General features: G+C 42.7%; 1 protein-coding gene across 4 annotated transcripts in view; it reads left to right on the top strand.

The window, feature by feature from the left end:
- The first annotated feature begins 2,865 nt into the window (after positions 1-2,865).
- Positions 2,866-14,001, top strand: part of RPTOR (regulatory associated protein of MTOR complex 1) — a 347,492-nt gene continuing 336,356 nt past the window's right edge. For all 4 annotated transcript variants that reach the window (XM_060133269.1, XM_060133267.1, XM_060133268.1 and 1 more), the window contains exon 1: positions 2,866-3,816. In XM_060133269.1, the coding sequence (XP_059989252.1) occupies positions 3,655-3,816 (162 nt within the window). In that variant the 5' untranslated portion in view covers positions 2,866-3,654. The remainder of the gene's footprint in view (positions 3,817-14,001) is intronic.

The raw sequence follows: 14,001 nt of genomic DNA, 5'->3' as shown, positions 1-14,001 counted from the left end.
AGATTTTGGGCTGGAAGGGGTCTTCTGCTCGACCTTCATATTGTAAGACAAGGTCCCCCCCCCCCCCCCGTACAGGAAGATCAAATGTTATTCTGTTGTTTCACATCAGAGCTGGGCCTAAAAGCCCCTTCTCTCTCCCAGCTGCACATCGGCAGCCTGATGTTTACCCCCAGCAGGATTTCATTAACACTCTCTCCCCTTCCATAGCTTGAACCAGATCAGGTTTTACGCATTTTTTGAGATTTGTAGAACTTGTTTTCATGATTAAAGTATCTTATTTAGAGGCTTTGGGGCAAGCAGGAGATGTCCTTTCTTGTGAAGAATTGGAGATATTGGGAATCAGAACGGCAGGTCCAAGTGGCTGGCCGATCACACGCCGTGGTAATGAGATCACCCAGGTGCGAAAAGTTAGCCCTTGACTTTCCAGCCTGTCATTAGTCATCGACGCTCACTGCCTTCTGGAAACCTGGAGCCATGCTTCCAAATGCTTATCTAGGACTTGAATAGAGCCGCTCATGGCACACTGGGGAGAGTTTTCTTTTAGAAGTCATGATGCTGTGAAATGATTCAAGCCCATTCTTGAAACTTCAGGTTGGGAGCTGGGCTTTCATCTGCCCATTTCTCGTTTTTACATGAATCACAGAATTTTGACCCTGAAGTGTCTTTAGAGGTTCACCTTCTTTAAGTTTCTGTTGTCTCAGACGTGGAGACTGAGGACAGAGGAGGGCAGAGGCTCTGGCAATTCTGCAGGAATTGGTGGTGAGCTGGGGACAGAATGTTTTCATCTAACCCTCAGTCCGGGACATGGACCCCAAAGGCCTCTTGGTTCTGGGGTCACATTTGTAAAACAGTAGAGGGCGTGTTTTGTTATGTAGTTTGGGTGTTTTGTTCTGATGTATTAGATGGAAGATTGGATAATTCCTTCATAGTATTCATTTGTTCAGTACGAATAGTTATTGAGGGCCCACCATGGGGCTGGAACAGAATCATTGGGGGAGAATATGGCCTAATATCCTCAACGAGAATATTGTCCAGTATCCCCACATCTGACTGATTTTAAGTTATCATCAGGGTTACCTGATTAAAAAATAGAGATCCTGAATCCCTGTCCTCCCTCTCGCTGTGATTCAGTAGGTCTGGATGAATCTTTATTTTAAAATAGTTTCCCAGGTAATTCTGACAACCTGCCAGTTTTGGGTTCCACGGGCTCCGTTACTACCTTCGCTTAGAATGTCAGATAGGGTGAGTAGATTTCCCCAGGTGACATACTTCATAGGTGAGGAAACTGAATCTCACACAGATTAAGTGGGTTTTCCCCTGTCACAGGGCTAGTAAGGAATGAATGCGTTTAATGCTGCTGCTTTTCTGTAACTGCTGCTTCCTGCAAGAGTGCCTGGGGACACTGGCCTTCACTGTTGTGTGCTGCAGGGTGATGGGGCAGAGCCGGAGTTATGCTGCTGCCCTCAGGTGAGAGTGGGGTCTTCTCAGGACCCTGCAGTCCTGAAGCCTCTGCTGGTGACTGTGGGGGATATTTTGTCAACACAGAGAGCAAGGAAAAGGCAGATTTTAGCCTCTATTTCTGTTCTGGTGAATTTGCCCTGAGTTTTAATGGGAGGATTGGGCTCATCAGGATGTAATAACCATATAAATGTTTAGAATGGTAATGATTTAATCCAAGAATTTTAATTAAATACCTGTGATGTGCTAGGTGAGAACGATCTGGGATTGCACTATTCGCTCAGCTGTTGAAAGGAACACAAATGCCATCAGGATCCTTATATGGGCTGCCACATTGTGTCAAAGCCCTAGGAAACCACACTGAGAAAAAGGGTCTCTTCCAGAGCCCACCCTGAGGTTTTAGATTAGTAAAGCACACAGGGCTGCTAGATCTCGTTCCAGCTACAGACGCATCATTGCTGGAATTGTATTGGGCACTCACTATATACCAGATACCTACACGGGTTAATTTTATACTTCAAGGTGGGTATTATATTCACCCAGTTTTATAGTTGAGGAAACTGAGGCTGAACTAGTTACGGGATTGACCAAGGTCACAGACATGGAAAGTGATACAGCTGAGATGCAGATACAGGTGGGCCTGACCTCAAAACCTAAATGCAGAGGGGAAGACGAGCCTCTTTGCCTTCTGCCCGGCTTTATCTAACGGTTACATCTGTGTATCACTAGACACTATGTTTATTGAAGGCAGGCACCGCATGCTGCTTGGGGTTTATAATCCCTCCGCACGGGACATAGTTATCCACAAACTGTAAATACGCAATGTTTATGGAATACAGCAATAAAGTAAGGCAGGAGGCGTGCCACGCATAGAAATCTGTAGCGTTTAGTTGTTTGCACATGAAGCTCTATCATAATAAGAATAAACCGTGCAGAAAATAAGATGGATTAAACAAAAAATATAATTGTCGAAATTAATTTTTTCATTTAGTGTTCCTTGAAAATAAAAAAGAAAATCTGATTGATACTGTGGAGGATACTACGCCCCCCCCAATACTATCTTCTTTTGTGATGTTATCAATTGTTCTTTCTGAAGCTTTTGCTGCTTTTTCAAAATCTGGAAGAAAGAAGGGGTTGAATCCTTTAATTTCAGAAGCATGTAGGTCCATTTGTAATAATAAAAAGCTTTTTTCCAAATAACACAGTTTCATTTATAGGACTGACTTTGATATGACGCATCTATTATACCAATTGCCATAAACTCTAGAAAGCTTAATTGTGGTAACGATGGTAACGGGGAGGCAGGGACGCCTCTCGCTGTCTCCTGGGAAGCATGGCCAGGACACTCTGAGGAAGTTTGGCTTATTAGCCACGCCGTAGATCGCGCTGCATTCTGGGTCTTGGCAATATGGCGTCCTCCTTGATGTGCTGATGAGAGGAGTTTCACTGTAGCTTCAAACCAGAGGGCAAAACTCCCCAAACCCAGTAAGCCCACATTACGCGTTTTCTCCGCGGCTCCGTGTCGCCTGTTTCTTAGGACTCGTTCTCAGGCAGGAGAGAGCCACGGGGCCGGAGGCCAGGACCGGCCAGGCCGCGCGGACCCGGGGCTGAGGAGCCGGCTGCGGGCAAGCACGATGGGCCCGTCCTGGCTCTGGTTGCAGCAGCTCCGGCGAGTGCGAGATCCGCAGGGCTGAAAGTGGCTGTAGGAGACCCGAGGCGCTCTGAACCTCTTCCCCTCGGCCGAAGACCTCAGCCCAGTCGGCAAACCGGCACCAGGAGCGGGCGGCCTGCCTGTCCTCGGATCGGCTGAGGCGTTGGAGACCGAGAGCAGGGTCATCGTGAGGCCTGGAATCTCGCACGCCTTTGACAGCTCCGCTCGCAGCCCCTCCGGGAACGGACAGCCTCAGAAGCAGCCGGTGACTTGGGATCTGGGGGCGTGTGTGTCTGTGAGGAGCTCCTTGGGTTCCCTCATTTCCCACCGCTCTTCCCACCCCTTCTGACTTCTCGCGCAGAGTTAGAGAGAAGGATCTCAGACTTCTTGCCTCAGCGAGGATCTCCGCACACTCTCCATCCATTTCTTTTTCTACTTTTCCCTTCTCTGTTTTTTATTTCACCAATTCTGGTACACACTAGTTTTTAAGGCTGGAGGTTCTCGAGCGCTTGCTGCCCAGGACTCCCCCACCCCCTCCCCCGCTGATGGAATCCGAGATGCTGCAGTCGCCTCTCCTGGGACTCGGGGACGAAGATGAGGCTGATCTTACTGACTGGAACCTGCCTTTGGCTTTCATGAAAAAGAGGCACTGTGAGAAAATTGAAGGCTCCAAATCTTTAGCTCAGAGCTGGAGGATGAAGGATCGGGTAAGTGGATTGAGCCTGCGTCTCTTAGACCTTGATAGCTTTTACAAGTTCAGAGCCAGAAATATGTCCTTGGGAGAGCAGCGATATTTTTTCTCAGCCACATGTTGCAAGTCAACCAAAAAGCACAAACCATTTCAGACTCCATATTTTTATTGTAAATGGAAAAGTCTGTTTTGGTTAGTAGTTATTCACTGGATAGTGTTAATTAGATTCAAAGTAAGTTCTAATTCAGACAATGGAAGTTAAGCAAGTTAGAAAATACAGCATTGCAACTATTTACATGCTCTTTGATATACTTTGTACTGTTAAACTTTGTACTGTTAACACTTAGAGGAAAGACAACTTGGGATATAATATTTGTCCCAACGTGGTTAGTCTACTTAGTGGCTAGTTTACTTTTTTTGCCCAAGCTAGGTGGAGTGCAGAAGTCTAATATAGTATGCTAGGAAACAAGATTACTGGCAAATGTTCAGCTAGTAACAAATTAATGCAAAGTTATTTTAAAGTTACAGTGAACTTCATCATAGACTTCTAAACAGTTTGTCTTGAATCAAGACTTTCATACTTTTATGTGGTGTCGCGATACTGTTAGGTGGAGACAATTTCTCTAATAGTAGAGTATGATGGGTTGGAACTTGGGTCTGGTAGGGGGTCCTCGTGGTGTTGGAGCGTGGATAGTGACTTAAGAAGTTAGTAGGAAAGAAAACAGTCAATTTTGTTAAACCTGTCCTTAATCAACCACCATCTATTTCCTGGCCTCCAGAGCAAAAGGGTGGGACCGTCTCACCCATACACGCTTATAATTTGTTTTGGATTTTTTTTTGTGCTTTGTTTTCTCCTTCAAGACTGTCTTTATTGATTTGAACATTTTAGCCTAAGAGGGGTAGTTGGTGGTGTAATGCAGTGTGCTTTGCTCTGGGTTTATGGAGATGTTTATATAAGATTGTTGTTTTTAGTGTATGATGTTGAACGTATATAGGATTACCCTTGTGGTAATTCTAGCTAGTCAGTCACTAGTAACTTGTGCTTCAGTTGTTATTAGGAAAATTTGTTTCATCCAAAAGTAGTTTAGGGACTAAAAAGAGATGGTCATTGGAAGAGATTGTATAAAGTCTGTCTTACAGACATCTTTAGTACTAATTATATGGTTTAAAGCTTTTGTGGTTCCTATGCATATATGAAGAGACTTATTTTAAAAGTAACTGTAATCTTTTTTTTTTCCCCATTCTATTTGGAGGGCTTTTTTTTTTCTTTTCTTCTGAAATGTGGTTCCCTTTGCTACTCTAAACCCATGCTTAAACTGTTCAAAACTGATTGATGGATTTATTTTTGACCTTTTAATTACAACAATTGGTGAATGATTAACATTCCCTGATAAGCTCTTCATAGGTTATTAAGAGGAAGAAAAGTTCTGGGAGTCTGAGTAATTACTGAGATTTTGACTTAGAAAGATCCAGGGGAGAAAGTTTGCTGTGTCCGACCTTCGCAAGTTGTTTAAAGAAGATCAGCAGCTAACATTTTTAGTTAAGTTTGTGAGAGCTTGGCCTCTGGACATCCTTGTATTCTCTTTCCCCTGGTTAGACCCTGAGGGGACCTTTTCAGCACACTATGCTAGGATAAAGGGTACAGATCCAAATGATGCTGAGAGTTGGAAGGTAGCATAAATGAATGAAACAGGCCAGACAGAAGGAGAATAATGGCACAGGTTCATAGATAAATGGCCCCTGAGGTTTGACTCGTGCCTGACTTTCTGGAGGCTGAGATCAGTGAGGCGCTGAAGAGCACAGGTTGCAGCTCAAGGGGCAGCTGGTCCTGGCCAGGTCTCCCTCTCTCTCTCTTTGAGAAGCCAGAAAACTTTTTTTATTTTTTTAAATGTGAAGTTTGCCAATTTTAAAATATTGGAACTAATTCAGATATTACAAAACATGAAGCAGTCCATTTGTGGGGTTGGCTCTGGCCGGTGGGTTACCCATATGTGACTTCAAGATTCTAGGACTCTTGAGCACATGGGCATGATGCCAGACTGTTTCCCTGTGCTGGAGGTGATCTCCAGCAGTCTGATGATGCAGCATCATTGTAAGGCAACAGGTGTGGACCCGGTTGTCCTGTACCAGGACCTGTGTAGGCTACTTCTTCCAGTGGGCAATTGACTGCCCTAAACGCAGACTCAGTCATTGCTTTTTTCTGTGATCCGTATGCAAGTCCACATACTTTTTTTAAAAAAATTAATTTATTTATTTTCTTTCTTTATTTTTGGCTGTGTTGGGTCTTTGTTGCTGTACGCAGGCTTTCTCTAGTTGTGGTGAGTGGGGGCTACTCTTCATTGCAGTGCGCAGGCTTCTCATTGTGGTGGCTTCTCTTGTTGTGGAGCACGAGCTGTAGGCTCGCGGGCTTCAGTAGTTGTGGCTCACGGGCTCTAGAGCGCAGGTTCAGTAGTTGTAGCACATGGGCTTAGTTGCTCCGCGGCATGTGGGATCTTCCCTGACCAGGGCTCGAACCTGTGTCCCCTGCATTGGCAGGCAGATTCTTAACCACTGTGCCACCAGGGAAGTCCCAAGTGCACACACTTTTATTGTATATGTATCAGTAGTTACTTACTTTTGTCCTATTTAGTGGAGTTGTTAAGGGTTCCTAAAATTGACAACTTTACCAAAGTTGAGTGATGACTCCAAGTTTTCTGCCTCTTGGCATTTGGCATCCTCACAGAACTACAGCACATGCCCACTCTCGGTTGGGATTCCCACAGTCTTGGTATTGAACCATTCCTGGTTTTCAGATGCCACTATTGTTGCATTTTAATTACTAAGTTACTGTAAGTTTAATACTGTTATTATCAAATTATCAAGTTTGTTGTTTGGTTAGTTCTGTGTGTAGTAAATATGTATATGCCTCACTGGCATTTCTGAGTTGTGATTTTCAAATAACTAGACATGTGAATTACAGTTCAAAGTGAATCATTCGTAGACCTATGGCTAAAACAGATTTGTATATAACTCCGCCATTTATGTTTTACTGTGATACTTTATAGTTATCACAGAGTTCATTTTCCGGAAAGCGGGCATGTGGAGATAATTGATCTCAGATGGATCTTTACCTTACATATGTGGGATGGAATCAGGGAAGCCTGAGAGCTATTGCTCTGAAAGAAAACCATCGACAGAGACACTATACCTGCCTGTATGTAGGAGATGTAGCTATAAAATGATGAAGCCATTTCCCAAACCAATCTTTAGACTTAGTCACCTTGCTTTGTAGCTGTATTTGAATAAACCATGGAGGAAGCCGAGTAGATACATTAAACTGATATATGGATAGTCAAATGTTTAGGTTGTCTTTGGAGCAAGGGGAAATAGTAATACTTTATAACCCTTCTTTACTCCTGTTTCCTCACTTTGCATCCTCTCAATCTACTCCATTTAGGCTCTCTTCCATGCCACTCAGACTGCCCTCCACAAGGTCACCATTTGCTGCTAAATCTAAATGTCACTTCTCTGTCCTTATCTTTTTGACTTCTCAGCAGCATTCCAGGGTGGACCACTCTCTCATTCACACAGCTTTTTCCTCACTTGCTTCTGTGTCTTCCTGAAACTCCAGGTCTTCCTCTGAGGTCACTAACTGCTCCTCCTCAGACTCCTTTGCTGGTTGACAGCTGAGCGTAGAGTGTTCCAGAACTTGATCTTGGAGCCCTTTCTCTTTTCTCTGTGTACCCTTGCTAGCTGATCTCATCTAGTCTCATGGTTTTATGTGCCGTCTACATGCTATGACTCTTGTCTCAGGTACCTAATTGTCTGCTTTGCCTTGGTTTTCTCCATCACAACACACTGTCATCACCAGCCACTCAGTTGTTCAAGTTGTAAATCTAGAATTTATCTGTAATTATTTCTTCTTCCTCTCCTCATTGTACTGTGTCATCAGCAGAACCTGTCAACTTTGCCTCCAAATTGTATCTTATATTGGACCACCTCATTTTGTCTCCACTGATGTGAGCCCAGTCCAGGCAACTACCATCTTTCATCTGGATAGCTAGAATCGTGTCCTGACTGGTCTTCCTGTGTCTACTCTTGTCCTGCAATCGATTCTTCACGTATTGGTCAGAGGGAGCTTGTTAAAGTGTAAATCAGATTCCATTACTTACCAGGCCGCTTGGAGTAGAACACAAACTCCACCCTGGTTCACAAAGCTTCATGATCTGGCCCTGCCTGCCTTTTCTGCTTCTTGGATGGAAAGGCCTGGAATGCTCTTCTATCTGACCTTTGCATACTTGGCTCCTTCTTGTAGTTTGCACCCAGCGCCTAGGTCACTTCCTTTCCTGATCACCCCATCTTAAGCAGCTCCCCAGTTGCTCATGATCACTCTTTATGTCTGTGATATTTTTCTTTATACCCTGACCCCCAGAAGTGAGCTTTTTAATCATAAAACAAGGACCTTGTTTCTGCTGGCATAGAGGACAGTGCTTGGCACACAATAGGGATTCAATAAAAATGTACTGATGAAAAAAATGAATCATTCACCAAGGGCTTCCACATAGATTATGTCTTTTAAGGCTCAGTAGTAGAGATCGTTATCTATGTGTGATTGATGAGGAAACTGGGGCTTGATTAAAAGGCTTGCGTGAAGAGACATAGTTACAGGGCTCCAACAGAGGAAGCAGAATCTGAGAAACACAGCCCAGGTAAAAACAGACAGGCAAAACTGTATCACAGTGTCTCCACTGGAAAAATCCTGCTGAGAGGCCATGGAGGCTGAAACAAAATGTATGGAGAAGATGAGGCGGGTGGTGGTCAACCACCAACTGAACGATTCTGATGGTGCAGCCTAGCTGTTCTCACCGTGTGCTCGGTTCTCGCTCGGGTCCCCGAGGTGACACTGTTTTCATAATAATAGAAGATGTTAGTTATTGGCGTTTTCCCCATGTTGACAGTTGCGCTGATTGCGGGTGGGTGAAACTGCTGGTGCCTGAGCTTGAATCAAGATGGTGGCATCTGACTGTGCTGGTGGTTATTGTTTTCTTCATTGCCACATGCTCTCAGTAAAAAAAAAAATCCCAGTTTCTCTTCAGAATGCCCTTGATAAAGCATTAAAATGATTAGTTTTCTTAAATCTTGGCTCTTTGGTACACGCCTTTTTTATCCTTTGCACGAGGTATGGTTGTCTGAGGAAGAGCACCTGCGGTTGCCGGCTGCGCCAGTTGCTACCCTTCCTGAAACACAAGCTGCACCTGGAGGAGGCTGGCAGGCTGGCCCTGCACGGTCAGGCTTGGGTTCTGGCGGACATTTTCTGGAAAACGAACCAAGTGAGCTTCACTTCAAGGAAAACAACTGACAGTATTTGTTGCTAGTGATAAAATTTGAGCTTTCAAGTGAAAATTAGAGTTTTGGAAAAGCTGTATCTGCCACTGTGAGCTTCCCGGCTTCCCAGTACTTAAAGATGTTTCTGATGAGATGATGGTGATATTAATGAATATGATCTTTTTTATATTGTAGAATGAAATGTGTCCACGTTTGGAACATCTGCATAATTCACTGAACCAATATTTCCAAATGACCAATTCATGATATTATAAAATCATCCATGGGTAAAAGATCCAAAGTTAGGCCAATGGATTTTAACATAATAGGGTATGAAGAGTTATTGCTTTGGTTTTGGATAGATTAAATTTTCTATTTTCTATTCTATTCAGATAGATTGCAGCAAACCTTTAAGAAACTACCACTTACTGAGTTTTGATGTAATATCATAGAAGAATATTTCCAATTATTTTGCTCTACTGTTACTCCTGCTCTTTGCAAACTATGTGTCTTTTTTCAGTCCATATTTTTCTTACACACTTCAGCCAAAACAACATATCACAACAGATTGAATGCAGAATGTGAGAGTTCAGCTGTCTTCTATTAAGGCAGACATTAAGGAGATTTTCGAAAAACAGTGTCACTTGTCTAACACTTTTTTGAAAATATAGTTATTTTTCATAGAAATCTTTATTGAAAATATAACAATTTTTAAGTGAATTAATAAGGAAATATATATATATATATTTGGTTTTAACCTCTAATATGGAAAATATTGATAAATGTAACATATAAAAAGCTCTTCGGGAGTCTTCAGTAATTTTTAAGAGTGGTTAGGTGTCCTGTTATCAAATGTTTGAGACCTGTTAGTGTAGTTAAAAGAAAGTGGACATCACAGAAATCTCTGGCATTCCTATACACCAACAATGAAAAATCAGAAAGAGAAATTAAGGAAACAATCCCACTTACCATTGTAACAAAAAGAATAAAATACCTTGGAATAAACCTGCCTAAGGAGTCGAAAGACTTGTACTCAGAAAACTATAAAACACTGATAAAAGAAATCAAAGATGACATAAACAGATGGAGAAGTATACCATGTTCTTGGATTGGAAGAATCAATGTTGTGAAAATGACTATACTACCCAAAGCAATCTACAGATTCAGTGCAATCCCTATCAAACTACCAATGGCATTCTTCAGAACAAAATATTTTACAATTCGTATGGAAACACAAAAGACCCCAAATAGCCAAAGCAATCTTGAGAAAGAAAAACGGAGTTGGAGGAATCAGGCTCCTTGACTTCAAACTATACCACAAAGGTACAGTAATCAAGACAGTATGGTACTGGCATAAAAACAGAAATACAGATCAGTGGTACAGGATAGAATGCCCAGACATAAACCCACACACATATGGTAACCTAATTTACGACAAAGGAGGCAAGAACATACAATGGAGAAAAGACAGCCTCTTCAATAAGTGGTGCTGGGAAAACTGGACAGCTGCATGTAAAAGAATGAAATTAGAACACTCCCTAACACCATACACAAAGATAAACTCCCAATGGATTAAAGAGCTAAATGTAAGACCAGACACTATAAAACTCTTAGAGGAAAACATAGGAAAAACACTCTTTGATGTAAACCACAGCAAGATCTTTTTTGACCCACCTCCAAAAATAAACAAATGGGACTTAATTAAACTTAAAAGCTTTTGCACAGCAAAGGAAACCATAAACAAGACAGAAAGACAACCCTCAGAATGGGAGAAAATATTTGGAAATGAAACAACAAAGGATTAATCTCCAAAGTATACAAACAGCTCATGGAGCTCAATATCAAAAAAACAAACAATCCAATTAAAAAATGGGTGGAAGACCTAAATAGACATTTCACCAAGGAAGACATATGGATGGCCAAGAGGCACATGAAAAGGTGCTCAACATCACTAATTATTAGAGAAATGCAAATCAAAACTACAATGAGTTACCACCTCACGCTGGTCAGAATGGCTATTATCAAAAAAATCTAGAAACAGTGAATGCTGGAAAGGGTGTGGTGAAAAGGGAATCCTCCTGCATTGTTGGTGGGAATGTAAATTGATACAACCTCTATGGAGAACAGTATGGAGGTTCCTTAAAAAACTAAAAATAGAACTACCATATGACCCAGCAATCCTACTACTGGGCATATACCCTGAGAAAACCATAATTCAAAAAGAGACATGTACCACAATGTTCATTACAGCACTATTTACAACAGCCAGGAACCAACAGCCATGGAACCAACCTAAATGTCCATCGACAGATGAATGGATAAAGAAGATGTGGCACATATATACAATGGAATATTCCTCAGCCATAAAAAGAAATGAAATTGAGTTATTTGTAGTGAGGTGGATGGACCTAGAGTCTGTCATACAGAGTGAAGTAAGTCAGAAAGAGAAAAACAAATACCGTATTCTAATGCATATATATGGAATCTAAAAAAAAAAAAATGGTACTGATGAACCTAGTTGCAGGGCAGGAATAAAGATGTAGACATAGAGAATGGACTTGAGAACACGGGTGGGAGGGGGAAGCTGGGGCGAAGTGAGAGTAGCATCGACATGTATACACTACCGAATGTAAAATAGTTAGCTAGTGGGAAGCAGCAGCATAGCACAGGGAGATCAGCTCTGTGCTTTGTGATGACCTAGAGGGGTGGGATAGGGAGGATGGGAGGGAGGCTCAAGAGGGAGGGGATATGGGGACATATGTATGTATGTGGCTGATTCTGTTGTACACTTTGATGTACAACAGAAACTAAAACAGTATTGTGAAGCAATTATACTCCAGTAAAGATCTATTAAAAAAATAGAGAGAGAAACAAGTGTAAAAAAAAAAAGTGGGCATCAAACTTAAACTAGGAAGAAGGCTTGAGGTATCAGATGGTTGGCCAAAAATACCAAGCTTGACCAGAAATCAAGTGACAGACCTAAAAGGGATCTGTTACACTCTTTCCATCGTCTGAGCTTGTGCTCGTGGAGAGCCTTTGTGATTGTGAAGGCATTTGCCTTTTATGTAGCCCTTTAGGCACCGTTAGGGCCTCCTGTTGCCCCTGTTGCATGTCCTGTAGGAAGACACACTGTCACTCACCCAGGACGGCCTTGTTCTGTGAGGGGAGGAGAATGGATCCAGTGGGGCGAGGGGAGGTAGCCAGACGTCTTCACTTGAGCTCAGTGGAGGTTTATTGCTTATTGACAGTGTGCCGTGTCATCAAATTATAGTACGATGTGTGTTTATAGGGGAGGAGACCATGGTTATCAGCGAAAGCCTTTAGTTTATAATAAATAAGTGAATCATTTGCATTGAACAACATTTATGAAACATAAATCAGTCAGGTCGACCCAGCTTTAAACTCACAGCAACTAATGACTGTTGATGTAGTTGGTGATGGGAGCTGCTTCAGGATTTAAGCAGGGGAATGTCAGACATAGATTTGTGTTTTGAAAGGTCTTTTTGACTGTGGGTGGAGTGGAGGGTTTGAAGAGGGGTGACACTGGAGGTGGTATCACCAGCTGGGGAGGGGAGTGTGATAATCCAGGTGAGAACCACCAGGGCTGGAGGAGACAGTGGTGGGAGGGGTGGAGGACAGGACAGGGCCTCTGCTGATGTCCAGAAGGTAGAATCCAGAAGGTAGAATCAAGGGAGTCTGGTTTGGATGTGGGGATAAAAGCGGGTGGGGTTTATAACACTCTCTCACTTTGCATTTGAAGTAAATCAACTTTCCTTTGGCGTTTGTCGTGTGAGGCTCAGGAGCCACAAAGGGACATCTACATAGATTTTTTTTAACCTGCTTTAAAAAATGTGCCATGTTCCATTTTGAACAACGTGCTGTGGAAGAGTCCTGAAATGGATGAGAACATTTCTACCTCATTATTAGAGGTAGAAATTATTAGAATTCTTGTGGCATTCTAAAGCTAGAGCTCTAACAATATCCATGTGGCTTACATATAGAGGGTGTCCTCTAGGTTTCTGACTCGGTCCTCTTTTTGTTCAGAAGCCATTAAAGTGCTTGGGGCATCCACCATGCTTGTCTCTGTGGAGCTCAAGGTGGATACTGTTTCTTTCTTTTTTTTTTGCGGTATGCAGGCCTCTCACTGTTGTGGCCTCTCCCATTGCGGAGCACAGGCTCCGGACGCACAGGCTCAGCGGCCATGGCTCACGGGCCTAGCTGCTCCGCGGCATGTGGGATCTTCCCAGACCGGGGCACGAACCCGTGTCCCCTGCATCAGCAGGCAGACTCTCAACCACTGCGCCACCAGGGAAGCGCCTGTTTCCTTTTTGTAAGTCTAGTTAAATACATAGAAAAGGCCATTCCAGTAAATATATGGCATGATATGTTAATGCTTTAATCATGTTCTTGAACCTTAAACTTGCCCTGTACGTCCAACTCTGCAGAGAGGGTTGTGCCTTTACAGCGGAAGGGGAGACAGCTGAGGAGATACAGCCAGTGACACGTGTTAATTTTACCGACCATCGGTGTGCTTTCCAGGTGGGTCTTCTGTTCTTGACTACTACTATTTTGTATTTTTTAGTTTTGATGTAATTTCAGACTTACAGAAAAATTGCAAGAATAGTGTAATGAATTCCCATATACCCTTACCCAGATTTACCCGTTTTTACATCTTGCCTCATTTACTTTTCTCTATTTATAAATGTGAATATGTAATTCTTTCCCCTGAACTATTGAAGAGTAAGTTGGAGACTGTGCTCCTTTATGCCTTACTGTGTGTATCTCTCCTAAGAACAAGGACATCCTCTTACATAAACACAGGACAGTTGTAAAAGTCAGGACATTTGCCATCGGTATAATACTATATATATATATTTTTTTGCCACACAGCTTGTGG

Source organism: Lagenorhynchus albirostris, chromosome 20 (assembly GCF_949774975.1).
Source record: "Lagenorhynchus albirostris chromosome 20, mLagAlb1.1, whole genome shotgun sequence".
Lineage (NCBI taxonomy): Eukaryota > Metazoa > Chordata > Mammalia > Artiodactyla > Delphinidae > Lagenorhynchus > Lagenorhynchus albirostris.
This window is presented reverse-complemented; position numbering and strand designations above follow the sequence as displayed.